Genomic DNA, 17,596 nt, shown 5'->3' with positions numbered 1-17,596 from the left:
AACCAACTGTATATTCCTGGAATAAATCCCATTTGATCATGATAGTTAATCCTTTTTATACGTTGCTGGGTTAGTATTTTGTTGAGTTTTGCATGTACATTCATAAGAGAGATTGGTCTCTAGTTTTCTTGTGATGTCTCCTTACGTTATCAGGATAATACCTCAGAGAGTGAATGGGGACTGTTCTCTTATTTTTTGGGAGAGTTTGTGAATAGTTGGTGCTAATTTTTCTTTAAATGTCTGACAGAATTCACCAATGAAGCCATCTAGTCCTGGAATTTTCTTTGTAGTCAATTTTTAAATTAATAATTCAGTTTCTTTCCTTGTTATAGGTGTATTCAGATTTTCTATCTCTTGAGTCAGTTTTGGTAGTTTACATCTTTCTAGGAATTTTCCCATTTATTCTAAGTTATCTAACTTGTTAGCATACAGTTGTTCATAGTATTCCTTTATAATTCTTTTTCTTTCTGTGAAGTTGGCAGTAACGTCCCCTCTCTCATTCCAGATTTTGGTAATTTGAATCTTTTTTTCCTGGTCAGTCGAAAGGATTGTCAATTTTGTTGATCTTTTCGAAGAACAAATTTTGGCTTGTGGACAAAAAATGTTGTCTGCCATTTCAGTAAACAAAGAATGTTGCTGCCACCAAGCTATCAGCCGCTGCAGTCCCCACCTCAGCCCCTCCCAACTGTGTGCCCTGAGGGGAATTCAGGAAGGAGAGAAACTGGATACTGGCCCTAGATCGTTAAGATGCATATCTAAGGAATAATTTCAATGAGCCCAGACCCCTGCATCTTCCTATAGAGACAAGCAATAAAATCATTAACTTGAGATGTCTGCTTTTTGTGATTAACAGTAATCTTTCTCGATGTTTGACTACATGGCCTTTTTTTTTCAGCAAAAGCTCCTATATATCCTGGCTCCTACCTTACCTCTTTGGAACAGTTCCTCAGAGCTACGGAGAGGCTGTCTCCTGGGCTACAGTCCTCAGTAAGGTCCCTGAATAAACATTACTCACAACTTTTAGGTTGTGTGTTTTTTCAGTTGTCAGGCTTAATTGATTACCTCTATTTTTTTTTTTCTATTCTTTACTGTTGGTCTCTAGGTGTGCTAATGGTATAGTAACGTTGTTGTTTTTTTTTTTTTTGCGGTACGTGGGCCTCTCACTGTTGTGGCCTCTCCCGTCGCAGAGCACAGGCTCCGGACGCGCAGGCTCAGCGGCCATGGCTCACGGGCCCAGCCGCTCCGCGGCACGTGGGATCTTCCCGGACCGGGGCACGAACCCGTGTCCCCTGCATCGGCAGGCAGACTCTCAACCACTGCGCCACCAGGGAAGCCCCAGTAATGTTTTTTGTTGTTTGTTTGTTTTTAATAAAAGAGTCCTTAGAGTTTAGAAACATATATTGAAATAGTTGGAGACAAAATAATATGATGATTGGTATTTGCTTACAAAATAAATCATGAGGAGACGGAGGGAGTATTAGAAGGGGTACTGATGAAATAAGACTGGCAGGGTGATGGGCACATGCGGGTTCATGATACTATTCTTTTTACCTTTTTACGTGTTTTAAAATTTCCATAATGAAAACTTTAAAGAACTGGAAAGGAGAAGAACTTGATACTGAAAATAACACCTTCAGATGGGAAATTCCCAGGACACGGCTCTACTTAGAAGTCAGCACCTGTGAGATGTCTTGCAAGTGCATCTGGCTTTGCACGGAAGCTCTGCTTATGATAGGGGGGAGGTGCAAACGGACAGAGCGGACAGAGAACCAGCCCAGCTTGCCCTCACTTCCCCAGGCTCTGGGGCCCCTCGAGAAGGCCCTGTGACACCGGTCTCTCCAGGGCCCTACAGGAAGTGAGTAGAGTTCCTGTGGGAAAGAGAACTTTGGGGCTGTGGCAGAAGCTGATGAAACGCCCCCAGAAATCAGTCCAATCTCTCCCTCTGACTGACCCCTGTGAGGAAGAAAGAGGAAGAGGAACCCCAGCTCCGTGGGCCACCCTACCCCATGTACCCTGAGGAGGCTCAGTGAGCTGTCAGGGAGGATTCAGCGGGGGAAGACGACACAGCTTGGGCCCCAGGTCACACACACAAGTGCAGGAACGCCTCTAGCACAGGTACGCTTTCCTGTATGTCTGAAGCTGTGCACAAGGATGACTCCACACACACATGTGCACGTGCACGCATACACACACACACACACACACACACACACACACACACAGCTGACGGGCCTGGGGATGGATGGGCCACGGGGCTGATGGAAGGAGGAGTTGGGACGAGTCCTCTGAATCCAGCCTGTCCAACGGGCGGACAGCGGTTCTCTGACTGACACGGGGAATGCCAGGGGCCTAGCAAGTTTACGGGGTGAAATAAAGAGAACATTCTGGTCATGTTAAGTCTGGGAAGACACCCAGACGCCTCTGTGGGGATGTCAGGTGGGCAGTGTGACCTATGACCACGGAGCTCAGGGCAGAGGACCATGCTGGGGACTGCACATCAACGCACACAGAGGTGCCGTGAGGATGCTGTGGACAAAAAATGTTGTCTCTCCTACGGTGAGAGCAGGAACGAGGGGAGAAGGGGCCAAGGACCGGGCTGGGGGGGCTCCCATGTTTGGGGGTCTGCCAGAGTAGGGCCAGCAAAGAGCTCTGCATGTTACCAGAGAAGCAGGAGAGCATGTTACGAGCCCCCAAAGGGAGCATCTCATGGAGGGAGGAGACCACCGCATCACACGCTGGTGACAGGTCAGGGGTGAGGCCAGAGCGCTGACCACATGCGGCCAGACCGTGCTGCTGGGGGCCCTGGCGGGTGGCTTTGGCAGAGCGGTGGAGGCCGGAGGACAGGAGGGGAGCCGGGAGAGGGAAGTCAGGGAGCACGACTCGGAGGGTCTACTCTAAGGTTAAGCAGGAAACCGGGTGCAAGGGCGACACCCCTGCTGGGAGCGACACAGGAGAGAGGGCAAGCCGAAGGCCAGGGGCGGGGAGCTGGCCTGGGCAGCTCCCAGAGTTAGTTACCTGGGGGTAGGCAGAGACCTCTGCGGACGCCGGCGGGGCAAGCGCCCTTCCAGGGCCGCGAAGACCGCAGGGTTGCTCACCAGCTGGGCGTGAGCAGGTCAGGGGCGGTGAGCAGTGACAATGACTCAGGGAATGTGGTCCTGGTGCTGGGCGGTCCTAGCGGGCCACCTGCCAGGTGTGGACGCCAGGTTCAAGTGACGTCAGCCAGCTTAGCTTTGCGTCAGCCTGTAGTCACACCCGCCCAGGAAAAGTGTGATGTCCCTGCTCCTCGAGAGGCCCGGCCGGTCCCCAGCTCCTGGTTGCTCTCTGAGTCCCTAACCCAGACCGCACCAAGCTCCTCGTCTGGTTTTGGCTGTTATCATTATGATTCATCTTTTTCTAAAACTGCCCGTATTTTGAGGGCAGGACCTCTGTCCACACTTTGTTACCCACTGACAGGACAGGCAGGGCCAGGCTGGTGACAGTCATCATCACAGCACACTGAGGACACGAGAAGCAGGGAGCACGTCCTTACCATGGCCGGGGAGGAAGAGCAGGCGACGTCCTTCGGATCTGAAACACCAAACACGGAACAGTGTGAACCAGGGCTGGCTGCTTCCTCCGACACAAGAACGTAAACCAAAGCAAGGCACCCTCTGATGCTTTTACTACATTAGCAACAATTTCAGAAAAAAGACAGTGCACGAGGCAGCACGTTTGGTGGGGTGAGGGCGCAGCTCGGCCACCCCCGCAAGAACCCACACGCGCCCCTTCCCTCACGCGGGCCCCATGACTGCCTGATCCCCACGCACTGAAGCCGGGAGGGTACGAAACCAGCACCGACAAACGTAAATCGTCACGAATATGAAGGCTGCTTTGCAACATGGAAAATAGTTTACAAGTAAAAATAAGCAGAGCTTAAGTACACTATGGTGACGAGCCGTGTAAGGTACATGCAAAGGACGTAAGTATCAGAAGGAACTAGAAAAACATGACCCGCAGATCAGAGTAGCGGGGCTCTGAATAACGTTTGGGATGAGTCATTTAATGTTATGGAATTAACTAGAAGGAAAATTAGCAGGCACAAAACATCGACCTTGAAACAGAACAAAATGCCTTTTGCCTAAATGCAAGGAGGTGTGAAATAAAATTCGCGTTTTATGGCAAGACAAGAAACACGTGCACATCAAAATGCTTCTCTGCCCTTGGGCGTCCTCTGCCGCGCACCGTGCATCGTGTATCCACAGGAGGCATCAACCAAACCTCCCCCATGAGCAGGAATACCTGTGCAGCCCAGAGGAGCAACGTTCCCCCAGCATCCACAGGACAACGCCTTAAACATTCCTTACTGATCCCGTAAGGGACCACGCGACCCACCACGACGCCTCTTAGACCTGGATTATGTAAACTGTCGATAATCCCTCTGTCTCAAAAACCTTACATAACTGTGTCTTGACTTCTCATGGGCGGAACAGTCCTCAGAGCTTTCTGAGATGCTCTTCCCGGGTTAGAATCCTCAAATTCAGCTTGAATAAAATGTCCCATTGTTTTCTTAGATCCACTGCTTAACTTTTTGTCGACAGAGGGAAGGACATGCGGAAGCGGACAGAACCAGAAGCGAGGCTTTCTTCATCTTCGTACTTTAAGATCACGCTGGTGTGACCCGGGAACGAGAGCCGGGCTCAGGGCCACGAGTCGCCCTGGCCAGCGAACTCCACTTCTTGAGAATCTAGACAGCCGCCTTGTAACAGCTTTGCTCCTTCCCCATCACCCAGAACCCGGGTCTTTTTTTATAAGTTTTGGGGAGACAGTTTAACCACCCTGAAACACAAACTGAGCCACAGGGCTTTCAACTTCCCACAGCGGCGTTCCCTCCCGCGAGATAGAGGGTGACACCGCGGAGGGGCCCCTGGACCACATGTGCTCCTGGGCTGGAGGCTCCTCCCCGCCGCCCTCTGCGGAGGGTGGGCCTGGGGAGCCCTGATGGTCCCGATGGCCCTGAGGATGTGCAGTGACACCAGCAGTTCCCCAGCCCGTGGCTTTCCCCAGCTGTGCTGTGAGCCCCAGGGTCGGTCTCGATGGGGTGCGGCTGGTCCCCAGGACATGGCTTTTCCTGGACTTTCACCCTGCAGGACATTAGTACCAGTGACCCTTGGCTGGGACACGTCTGAGGGCAGCTTCCCAGGCAGCCCTGGAGGGGCCTGTGGATGGGGTGCCCTGTCCCTTGGGCCCAGCCCCGGCAGGAAGGGGGAACAGGGCCGAGCCGGTCCCTCGCTGCTGGTCACGAGAAGGGGCGCTCCTGGGGCTTTCCCGCCCACCCTGCAGTTGGGGATTAGGGAGCGGGAGGGAGCGGAAGTAAGCCACCGAGACGCACGTGGATCCGGTCTCTCCTCTCTGCAGTGTTCTGCTCTCGGACACAGGATGTGCTGGTCACTGCTTGCAGCTGGCTTTCATCATCACTCATGCGGACACCACCTCCTTGTTACCAGGGGGAGTACAGGTACCAATCCTCTCAGCAGAGGGGGCCCGGCGGTCTGATTCTCGTTCCGCCGTGGAGGGTCTGTTAGAGCAACAGGCCTGTGCCTGCGGTGGCCTCAGGCTGACAGGTGACGTCGGGCCCAGGAGGAGAGGCCTTGTTCACAAGGGCCCGGCTCGGGCTGCGCGAGGAGGAGTAAGGGTGTCTGAGCCTGCGAACCGGCTTCTCTCCTTTCGCTGAGACACTCGTGGACAGGGGGCCCTGGGTGCCGGGTCCCAGCGTGGGAGGGTTAGGGGGCCACAGAAACGCCTCCTCCCGTGAGGCCGGCTGCAGGAGCCGCCCCCAGAGGAAAGTGTCAGAGGCACAGTCGGCGGGCGTCCTGTCCAAGTCATGTGCGCAGAGCAGTGCCTCCAGAGCCCGAGCTCAAGAGGAAGACGTTCAGCGAGAAGGTGGAGAAACGCCAAGTCCGGAAGGTGCCCCCGGCCGCACAAGCTGGGCCCTGGTGAGCTGGGCGGAGGCCAGGCAAGGAAAGCAGCAGCCGCGGGCGGTCGGACAAAGCCGGCCAGTCCCGGGGAAAGGTGACCGGCCCACGGCGGAGAGAGCGAGGACCAGGTGACTGAGCGATGCTCGCGGGACACCAGAGAGCCCTGCCCCAGCCATGGGGACAGCGGGAGGGGAGCGCAGGGGTGAGGGCAGGAAAGGAGGCCCAGTGGGAGGAAATCTTTGGCGGCCTCATGAAGAACGGGGGCACGGAACTCAACGGACGATCCTGCACAACCCTGACCATGTTTACCTTGGACACCTAACAGCTAAAGGCTAAGACTCCAGGTGAAAAGAACCAACACGGCCCAGGGGAATGCGATGGGCTGAGGGAGGAGGGGAGAATGGCCTCTGTGGCCCGGACTTCAGCCCACAGCGCCCTCCCGGCGGCCCGTGGCCCCCCAGGGCCCCGTCCGTCCTCAGTGCCCGCTGGGGCCGCCTCCGCACAGGCCAAGGAGGGGGCACGAGTGCTCATCTGTTCCCTGAGTCAGTACCAGGACATCTCCCAGGAACACCTTACGGGCCTGGGGGAAGCTGAGCGAGTGCATCTCATCCCAGAGTGGGCCAGGGCGGGGCGGGGGTGGGGTTGGGAGGGAGGGAGGCAGAGCCCCACGGTCACCATGGAAACAGGAGAGGGGGTGAGAGGACGGCCAGAGGCGGGAAAGCAACTCCAGGAGAGACCCCCGGCCTCGCGCCCCCTTGGAAGCTACAGGAGCGGCGGCTCAGTGCGAGGACGCTCTCGTTTTATTATAAACTATTATAAACGACCAAACCAGGGCTTCCGCGTTCTTGGAAATCCTGCCCCGCCCAGGATGACTGAGCTGAGCGGTGTTGGCGCTGAGAGCCCTGGCTGGGCCAGCAAACAAGTTCCCGTCCACTGCCAGGCCCTCCGCTCCTTGTCACTCCGCCCCTTTCCCCAGAGCCGCCCCTTTATCAGTTGAGGAAGAGAATAAAAGCCACCGTGGACTCTGGACCTCGGGCCGAAGGCACGCGGGGGCGGGGGTGGGGGGTGTCCCTGCACTAACATAGAGGAAGCGCATCCTTGTCCAGGTGACGGTGTGGAAGCAGCCCCTGGAGAGTCCAGGTGACACGACGATCCTTCCTGGAACTCCGGTGACACACAAGCGACAGTTGATGCCGCAGGTCGGCATGTCGGCAAGGAAGTCACAATACCCACCCTCCCCCCGCGCCCCCATCTGTCTAACGATTCACTTGTTTGGGCCATTTCGAGATGTTGCTAAAAGCTTACTGGGCCCCTGGAGAAAACGGTGAAGATGGAAGCTGAGCAGCCCCGTGCCCTCTGCTCACACCCAGGGGAGGGGGGCGTCTGATTCCTCATCTAACCGTGGCTTCCTTCTTCACTGACAGCACAACGCTGGCCTGAGAGCCTCACGTGTGCTCCACTAAACGGCGGTTATTTTAAAAATGAAAAGGTTAGCATTAGCAACAAGCAAAAAGAAGTGAGAAACTTCACAGCGCCTTAACCTTTTGGAAGATAAAACCGGCAACGCAACTCCGAACGCAAAGCTGAAGCTATAGTTGGCGCTTCCCAGGGATGAGGTCATCTGACTCCGGAGCAGCCCTACCTGCGGGCTGACAGCGGGAGCCATCTAGTGCCACACGATCTCCTTTTGCTTTAAGACAAATCAAAGAGGCAAATGCGAGATACAGCTCATCAGAACAGCTTGCGGGCTTGGAGCACCCTGACGCGTACCAGCTAAGGGAGCACCTGCTTCTCTGTCATTAGTGTAATTGTCAGCAATGCTTGTCCAGCCGATTTCTATTCAAAAAATTAATTTAAAATTCAGTTAAAACAAAAGCCTGGGATTGAGTCTAGGATGGACCAAAGGCTTGGATTTTCTGGTACAACACTACCTAATTAAGGTATATGATCTTAAGTCACGTCATGGCTTGAAAACATTGGCAAGCCTGTATCTTATCAGAAGGCACACAGGCTGGTGAGGCCCATTTCAGTTTGTGGCAGCAGGACGGACGTGAGCAGGTGTAGCCACGTGGGCTGGGCAGCGGGCGGCGTGGCAGAAGACCACGCATGCCCAGTGCCGTGGGGCCAGAGGACAGGGCGGGAGGAGTGTCAACACTGGTTACTCCAGAAATCAGGAAACAGCAGAAAATCCAGCAAGACCAGGAGAGCAGCGGCTCATCAGGGAAGCCTATACCTAAGAAGGAAGTCTTCCTGGCAAGGGAGAGCCGGACAACCCCATCCCTGCCTGCGATGAAGCAGCAGCAGCCTCTTCTCCTAAACTCGCCGCCCCCCCCCCCGCCCCGCAACCCCGCAACGCCCTCCCGGGGAGAGGTCATCACCCACCGGTACTTACGTTCAATGAGAAAGAGAAAGCACACTATCCCCATGGCTGCCACGATGGCCCCAGGCACGACGAAGGACAGGCCCCAGCACGTGGACACCCAGTAGCCAGCGATCAAGGACCCCAGAATGTTGCCCACAGACGTGTGGGAATTCCAGACCCCCATGATCAAACCTCGCCTGCAACACAGCGAAACACAAGGGGGCAAATGATGTCTCGGGGCTTACACGGATCAGTACGTGAGGTTACAACAGTGCCTGCACAGCGTAAGAGCTGGTGGAGAAGTAAACAGGCAGCGCAACACACCACCTCTGCAAGGCTTGGGACCAGGGGTGTTTACGAGAGGACAGTATCTTCACTTACCTCCGGCTGCATAATTACATGTCTCTGAGCTTATTCATTCTATGACTAAAAGAAGAAAGAGGTCTTTTCCTAGAATTCTTGGAAGGCCCCAAATTTAAATTTGTGCCTTTGTAATCTAAATACGACCATTTGATGAAAACCCCATTAACCAAAGTTCACGTTGAAGAGCCTGCCAGACGGACGAGGCTAAGTAAGGCTGGAGGGGTGAGTTTCCTGTTGTAGTTTCCCCATCTTGTCCGGCATCTTCGACCACTTCCTAACCGTGGGCCCGGCCGTGCTGCCTGTCACACAGACGTTACGATGGAATCTGACCGCAGTGAGGTCACCAGAGGCTGGGTACAGCTCTGCTACCAGGCCCTGGGTGACCTGGACAGGTCACACTTCCCTGTGCCTTTCAGTCCTGTGAAAATGTAGCTTCTGCTTCGAAAGGCCTGGGGCAAGGCCCTGACTGCATTTCTCCCAGCTTCCCAGGAGGCCAGGTGAGGCCCGGGCTGCCGGCTGGCTGCGCAGATGACCCAGACTCCGCCCTGCCCACAACGGGGGTGGCATCTCCTGAAACAGAGGCCTGCCTGAATCTTAGACCCTCAAGACCCAGAGGTTTCAGTCATCTTATTTCATACAGTAGACTGACGTGTTTTTTTCTGTAATGAATCTAAAGAAAAACTAAACATAAAGCGGTCTGGTTTTCATCAGAATCTTCTGAAAACGGACGCTGCTGGAAGCAGGGCTGCCTTCCTTACCTCCCTTTGCCAAACCAGTTACCGAGGCAGGTGACGACGCTGGGCCAGCCGGTGGTCTGTACCAGTCCGTTGACGATCTGTGACAGAGGGCAAAGGAAGAGACCGCTGAGGGGGGACACCCACACCCGGGAGCCTGGCCTCAGGGGTCTGGGCGCCCAGCGGGGACTCTCACAAAAGGAAGGGGCAGAGCCGATTCGATATGAGCCTCGACAGCCAGACGTGTATTTTAACAATATACGCATATATCTTACCACGAGAGTCGTACGTGCCTATTGTGAAAATTTTGGAGTAAGTAGAGAAAAAAAAGAAAAGAAAATCTCTTGCTCGGAGATGAACTACTGTCAACAGCTTGGGGCCAAGCTGTCCGTTCTCTTTCCAAGCTAAAACTTTATGCAAAGAGAAAAACCCTCTCCTTTTTATAGAACTGTGATGATACCATAGGGGTGGCTTGTGAATTGCACGTTTTCCCTTCTTATATCACGAAGACGGTACTGTTGCTAACCACCGAAGGGAGCAGAACCTTGACTAGTGCCTAGAGAAATGGTTTCTCCAACTTGCCAAGAGCGCCCCGAGCTCTTGTTTGAAGAAGGGATTCAGGAAGTGTATCAGCAACTGGCTCTGCTTTAGTCTCAGGGGCCTCAGGGGCAGCCTCCTCCAACTGCCCCCCGGAAAGGACCAGCCTCCAGAGGCCGACTGGGAGCCGCTGGTCCGGCCTCAGGGCCAGCCAGGCTCAGCCTTCCCTCCAGGAATGTGCTGGGACTCTGGGAAATAGGTTTTTTCCTTCTCTCCGATCTTCTGTATCACCATAAAGTGTGCATCGCTTTGGTAATGAAAACAGCCAAACTCTTTCGAGTCCTATGGTGAAAATTTTAAAAGCAAATTACATACGATGTGCCCTGATGACCTTGCCACATCTCCCTGGGCTGTGTCTGGGGAGCCTCGGAAGCTGAGCGTCATTGTTTCAAGTCATTTTCCATTTCTAGCTAATATTATCCACAGGGCTGTGGGGAGGGGCAGAGCCAAGAGTTCCTGGAAGCACTGAGCCCCGCAGGAAGGGCCAGGCCGCATGCTCGTCCGGCCCTCACTCCCCTGCAGCACCCTTAGGCCCTGGCCTTTCCCCCGCCCCCTCCGCCCCCCGCCCCCCGCTGACTGCCCCCGACAATCCCCAAGTCCCCTCAACCTCCTCCCCTCCCCACGCCCCTCATTCCCCCAACCCCAGAGCGGTCAAGTCTGACCCAAGACAGAACATCTCAAATGCACCCAAATTAAGGCAGAAGGACTCAGAAGGGCTTCATGCCTCAAGCCCTCTGCCGGGGAACCGACAAGTAGGATTCCTTAGGCGGCAACTCCTGAAACTAAGAAACACTTCACGGGGCTTCCCTGGTGGCACAGTGGTTGAGAGTCTGCCTGCCAATGCAGGGGACACGGGTTCGTGCCCTGGTCCGGGAAGATCCCACATGCATCCGGAGCCTGTGCTCCGCAATGGGAGAGGCCACAACAGTAAGAGGCCCGCGTACCACAAAAAAAAAAAAAAAAAAGAAAAAAACACTTCCCGGCTGCTGGAATTTCAGAGCAGAGGAGAGAAAAGGGGCCGGATGTGCCAGCGCTGACCCTGGCCTCAGCCAGGACGCGGTTCTGCGCCCACTCCCACCACCTGCCATGTCCTCTCTTGGCAGAACCTGGGACCTGTGACATTAACACCCCGTCTGGCTCATCATGGAAATCCCATACGTGGTGAGCCGTGGACCAGACCTTACCTGGGTCACCACGTAGAATCCAAAACTGTGGATGTTGTAGAAATACCCTACCCCAAACAGGGCAGTGAAAGCACCGCTGGCCACCATTCCAAAAGTCAGGTAATACCTAATGGGCAGGCGCTCCCCTATTATGCCACTGGGGACAGAGAAAACAGAAAGACAAATGTGAGAAGACAAACACACCCATGATGTAAATGACCCAGCGACTCCCTGCTGGGTGCTTTCATGCTCTGAGCTTTTAGAACTCGAAAGCACTCCAATTCCCAGTAAATTTTAATCACAATCAGTTTTCAATGGAGCATTTATTAACCAGAAACTGGCAACACCTTTTAAGACTTTCTAACAAAAGTCACTGTCAAATAATAAAACGGAGACACTCTGACATATATGATGCCTGCCAATGAAAAAACAAAACCAAAACCTTGTCCTGCTGGCTAATCCTGTTTTATATAAACAACAGTCAGTGAACGTATATTTTTAAGAGAACCACGTTTAACTGTCGAACTGTAGACAAACACGAAAAGGGGTCCCCTGTGACCTGGAGCACGTCTCTTGGCCCTCGGGCTGGCATTAAGCCGCTGCATCGGCGGCCAGGCCAGAGGCGCTCTTGCCGACGACCCTCTGGCCACAAGCACCGTGATCTGGTTTAAAGGCAGAGCCTTTTCCTTAAGGTAAAGTCTGAAACGTGGGGCAAAGCCTCCAGGCTCCCTTTGAACAGCAGCGTGACGCCATGAAGAGCTCATCTCTCTGGAGAATTGCTTCCCAGAGCTGCCTGGGTGCTCGAACGAGATAAATGCGGTTAAGTGCCTGGCAAGGTAGTGGGTGCTCAACCAAACAGCTCCAGCGCTGCCGGGGAGGGTGAAAACCTCCAGTTTCATACGGGACATACATTCAACAGGCCTTTACCACCATCACACCTCACTACCCAGTGCCATGTGAAATACGTCCTTCACTGCCTTGTAGGACTTGTCACTGTGTCACACAGCTTGACACTGTGACTTAAGTGAATAAAGAGCTGGAGAACAACCACAAATGACTGTGAGCCTTCTGCAATCTCTACATACACTCTGTGGGTCTCGTTTCCTTCCACGTAATCATTCTAGGAGTCAGATAGATATGAAACGTAATGAAGGATGACGCCTGCCTGCCTGCCTGTGAACAGGACCCTGGGAACCAGCTCCAAAATTCTGGTCTTTCATCTCAAGAACAAATACCCCAGCGAGATCTTCCTTCAGAATTTACCAAAGAAAAAAAAAAAAGATCAACCTAGTATCACGCAGATGACCTATTAAACACTAAAGCAGAGGAAGTAATTTAAAGTTGTAAACAGCATTCAGGTCCAATTTTAAGCTGAGTAGAAACTGATCACATACAAACTCGAGAGCATTCGAGAGCTAAAGGAATTATCCACTTCATCCTGCTCACTTCAGAGAAGAGGGAGCATGTCCCAGAGGAGCTGGCTGACCTGCCCAAGGTCACGGAGTAAGTGTCAGAGTCAGATGGGCCTCCTGCAAGCTAGTGCCATCGGCCGGCCGGGGCTTACAAACGTCCTCTAGTCTTGCTAGACCATACTGGGACTCAACTTGGTCTCTATTTTCAAGTTTTAAAGAAAAGGCCTAACGGAATGGACAGCATTCCACGTCGTATCAGGCTCCTACAGGTAATAAAGGCCACGCCACACCTGCTTGAACCTGCCAGCAATGACCTGGGTTAGCGAAGGTGCCACCACGTCTGAGTTACCTGCTACGCTAACACCATCCATCTCACTAGCAACGTGTCATGATGTCACTAAGAAGCCATGCGAGGAAGCATGCAAGGAAGCAGCGTACACCCTCATCCCCGTCACGAGTCCACTGTGGATTTCACATTAGGTTATTATGAAATACATAATGCTATTTCACAATAAAATTATTTAATAAGAACCTTCGTTGGCGAGTTGCATGAAGAACGATCTTTGCCAATAAATAAGCGATAATGAAGCCACTTTATTCAAACCAGGTTTCTTAGTCTCAGCACACTCGCATGTGGGGCCGGGTAATTCTTTGTGGCGAGGGGCTGTCTTGTGTCCTGTAGCACACTTAGCGGCACCCCCGGTCTCTGCCCACTAGATGCCAGTAGCACCCCCTTCTCCAGCTGAGATGACCAAAACTATCTCCAGATATGGCTAAATGCTTCCTAGCAGACAACATCACTCCCAGCTGAGAACCACCTTTAACTAGTGTTTTCTAGTGACTGAGAAAAACACACTCCAACCTTGGGGTCTTTTTATATTATTGATGATTGGTGTCCAGTAAAACTGCGGTTTTTAGAACATAAATATTTGACCGCAGGATGGAATGCGGCTGGCAGCCCGGTTGCAGCCCACGCCCTGAGGCGCCTGAGGCTTACGCTGTCCTTCTCCGCAGCTGGGCTCCCGTTCTGCGCTGCATCCGTGTTATGCATTCCGCACTCGGACAAGCCCTGCAGCTCCGTGCAGATGTGCAAGTTCAACAAAGGGGTGACAGCCACTCCATCAGCAGAAACCGCCTGTCTGGGTACCAGACACCAGACGGTCCTGAGCTGGGGAGGGGGTCCAGGTCTCGGTGATAACACAGTCTGGGTGGATCTCAGGGAAGAAGGTAAACGTTTACAGGGATTCCAGAGATTCCCAAAGCTCTGAAACTGTGTGTCTCTGAACAAAGCCCTCTTTGGACTAAAGGCCTTAGTCCCTGTAAGTTTTGTTTTGTTTTTCCTGTTAGACCTGGCTGGACTGACACAGTAGCAGTAGTTTTTAACCGGCCAACTGCATGTCCTGTTATTACCCACTAATGTTTACCACTTCCCTAGGCCAATTCAGAACTGGATCAAGAATGGGTTAACGGGGCTTCCCTGGTGGCGCAGTGGTTGAGAGTCCACCTGCTGATGCAGGGGACACGGGTTCGTGCCCTGGTCCGGGAAGATCCCACATGCCGCGGAGCGGGTGGGCCCGTGAGCCATGGCCGCTGAGCCTATGCGTCCAGAGCCTATGTTCCGCAACGGGAGAGGCCACAGCAGTGAGAGGCCCGCAAACCGCAAAAACAAACAAACAAACAAACAAAAAAAAGAATGGGCTAACGATCGTATGTAACAGGCACTGGGAACACAGCACGGGCCAGGCCCTGTTCTGAGCATTCTGCACGTATTAACTCAGTTAAACCTCACCACACTCCTGTGAGTTAAGAACTACTGTTTCCCCCATGTTGCGAAGGGGAAACTGAGGCCCAAGGAGGTGCGGTAACTCGTCCAAAGCCACCCAAGCAGGCCGTCAAGCCGGGATCGAATCCCAGCAACGTGCCTCTGGGGTCCACACCTCCACCGCCAGGCAGGACGGCCTCTGGCACTCAGGGGAGGCTCTGTTCCGGCCTAGCGGGCCATCCAGGTGGACACGCCAAGCACCCGCTGTGTGAACTGCTCTGATGCCAGGCGGGGTTAGGAAAGAGACGGCGGCCCCTGAAACCAGAGAAGAGGAGGCTCTGCCGTGCTCACCGGGTGGGGAGCTGCCAGGGCCCTGCTCCTGAGAGACCGGGTCCCGGCAGGGCTCACGGTGCATCCAACCCCGGGGCCAGGAAAGCCGTCCGAGGACAGTCTGCCCGATCTGCAGGACACCCGGGCCGTGTGCTGGCTTCCACCTCACCCTTGTCTCTGAGGAGAGACCGGAGGACCAGCCACCTGCGGGCGGGGCCGCGTCTTCAGCCGTACCTGAGCTGCGCTCTGCACCCAGCGGACCACCTGGGTCTTGCAGTCTTAGCCAGACCTACCTCAGGTACATGCCAACAGCGTACGCACACAGGAAGGAGTAGTCCAGGGCGCCGAGCAGCTGCTGGAAGTTGTCCTGATCTACGTGGGGCGAAAAGCAACAGGAAAAGGAGGGTATTGTTTACTTTTCACTAAACACCAATTTATGTCCGGGAGAGGTACAATGACGTACGAGACATCTGCTCTCTACGTCTGGGCGGCGTCCTCAGAAGGGAACACAGAAAATACAGCAACTGGAAATCAAGTCACCATGTTTCCAATAATCGCTACATAAACGTTACTCCCATCAGGTCAAACCCCCATTGCTGGCGGTGAGCTTGTGGGTTCTGTTCTGTTTCACATGTTACCCCGGCTTTGGTTCGGGCCCCCCAGGCCAGCCCCACACCACAGCTCTGAGATTGCTCTCTTCTCTCCACCCACAGCTTACGCTCTGTTAAGTCCTAACTTCCAGCTTGGACAAATGCAACCTGCAGATGACCTGCAGCAGATCTGACCACTGAGCGACACCCCTGCACACGGGCACGGGAAACGTGCAGCAGCTGAAGGTGCGAGGCTGGTTTGCTGGGAGGAGAGGTTAATTTGCACCTGGAGGCGCGGCTGCATCTGACAGCATCGTCACCGCTGCTGAGATCAGTCAGCCGGCGCGGGGACTGCCACCTGTGGAGGAGGCCCGCAGGGATGGCCAGCTTCAGTCACGGGACGAAAGCAGGGGCACAGACGGAGAACTCACCAAATGGGGCCCAGCCACAGTCGGTCCCGTTGTCTGGGAGCTGCTGAGCGGGGGTGTCCCCGGCTTTTGGGCTCTGGCTGTGGAATCCGACCTCCCCCTCATATGAAGCCGTGCAGTAGCTGTGCAGCTCACCCTGGGACATCCATGGGGAGGACAGAAGCCAGAGAGAGAGAGAGTGCACTCAGGTGGGGCTCAGCCGCCCCTCTCCTTACAGCTGTCCTAGGGTGACTAGGGGGATACGGCACCTCTGGGGCGGTGTGTCTAGGGGACCCACAGAGTGCCTGCCAACGAGGACGGTTCCTCCAGCTCCCTAGCGGCCGTCTCCTCCTGAGCACAGACACAGCGACACAGCCTGTACCGGGCCGCCCAGAGACGACTGCTCAGAGCAGCTGGGCAGCAGGGGGGCCCACCTGCCCAGAACGGAAGAATGGATTCATCCTGCTGGATTTATATCATTGACTACAAGTTACAGGTCCACAAGGACGAGGATGAATCTCGAAACAAAATAAGCCTGACACAAAGGAGCACGAATGGGAGACCCTGTTTACGAAGCTCCGGAGGAGGGAAATGGATAAATCCAGGTGACACTCATCACCTAGGGAAGGGCAACAGTGACGGGACCAGACCTTAACCTGCGTGATTTCCCGGGTGAGCGTGTAAATATTTGCTAGGCTAGACACCGCAGATCTGTGCACTTTACTATGTGCAAATCACATGTCAACCCCCCCCCCCCCCCGCCCAAAACTAGCTCAAGGAGCTCCTTAAGGAGGCATCCACACTTCCAGAAGAGTGCCGCAGGGCAGCCGGGGCCGTCCTGGTATGGGGACCTGAGTAACAGGTGACTTGTTCCTTAAAACACAAGGGGAAGCAGACAGGACTCCATGCACCTGCGGTGCCACCTGGGGGTCACAGGTGGCCCCCGGCTCCCACTTCTCCCCTGCTGGGCGCTTTCTGGGGTTTCTGCTACACGGGGCTCAGATGAACCAATCCATCAGGTGTGAGCGAGGGCAGAAAGGAGGCGTCCTCAAGGTCGAGGAGGTGGCCCTCAGGGGGAGCAGAGGTCCCGAAGGGGCGGCCTTTAGTGAGCTGCGACCTGAGAGAGGCTGGGCCTGGGGGGCTGTGAGGAAGCCTGGCCCCGGAAGGAGCATCTGCCCCGGGGTCAAGACACAGGGCAGCGGGCAGGGAGCTGTACCCCAGTCCACCAGGTGCGGGGGGCAGCCAGGAGGCCTGTCCACCCCCTTCGCGTTGTGGGTACCCCACCTCTTCAGGAGGGGTCACTAAAGAGGCCGATCTCCTTTAAAAGGCCGCCTTGCTAGGGCTGTGGTCAGCCACGGCGGGACACCTGATTTTACACGGACACATGCCCTCGAGACCTGGCCTGGCACACGGGACCCAGCCACTCTGTGGTTACGTGGCTTTGTCATCATCGCTGGGCTGCTCTGCTGTAATTTAAACACAAGGTTCCGCTAAAACTAGCCGAGGTTCCGCTTTCCAAACTCAAAGTGACACTTTGCAGACAGCTTTCCTCCGCCGAGCTCCCACTCCTGGTGGTGGAGGCCGGGCGCCGTCATCCTGGGATCCTCCGAGCCCCTTCCCTGCCCGCCTGAGAAACTGCGGACGTGGCTGTGAATTTGGGACGGGGACACGGGGGAGCCTTGCCTCTCTGCATAAAGCTGGATTGCCAGCACTTCCCCACCCGCCTGATGTGATCATTTCCTTCTCCTCTTTGCCTTCAGAAGTCAGGTGTGTCCGCCCACCTTTCTCTGCTGCTTCTCTTGGAAGCCAGCCGGGCCTGCAGGCACCACTGATGCTGTCTATTCACCTTTCAATAAGGGAGCCACAGGCAGGACGCAAGGACCCCCATGGGCTGAGGGGGACCCTCGAGCGGGGCTGGCGTG

The 17,596-nt window shown here is 54.7% G+C and overlaps 1 protein-coding gene across 2 annotated transcripts in view; it reads right to left on the bottom strand.

Moving 5' to 3' along the window:
- SLC37A1 (solute carrier family 37 member 1) overlaps positions 1–17,596 on the bottom strand; it is a gene marked incomplete at its 3' end in the record, with an annotated part of 67,916 nt that overhangs the window by 28,526 nt on the left and 21,794 nt on the right. For both annotated transcript variants that reach the window (XM_082655084.1, XM_082655085.1), the window contains exons 4-9: positions 15,699–15,831; positions 14,971–15,049; positions 11,195–11,330; positions 9,438–9,514; positions 8,347–8,513; positions 3,530–3,567 (exon numbers count right to left, since the gene is read on the bottom strand). In XM_082655084.1, the coding sequence (XP_082511210.1) occupies positions 3,530–3,567; positions 8,347–8,513; positions 9,438–9,514; positions 11,195–11,330; positions 14,971–15,049; positions 15,699–15,831 (630 nt within the window). The remainder of the gene's footprint in view (positions 1–3,529; positions 3,568–8,346; positions 8,514–9,437; positions 9,515–11,194; positions 11,331–14,970; positions 15,050–15,698; positions 15,832–17,596) is intronic.

Source organism: Grampus griseus, assembly GCF_964374135.1.
Source record: "Grampus griseus genome assembly, chromosome: 5".
Lineage (NCBI taxonomy): Eukaryota > Metazoa > Chordata > Mammalia > Artiodactyla > Delphinidae > Grampus > Grampus griseus.
Note: the sequence above shows the minus strand (reverse complement) of the source record. Positions and strands in the feature narration are given on the sequence as shown.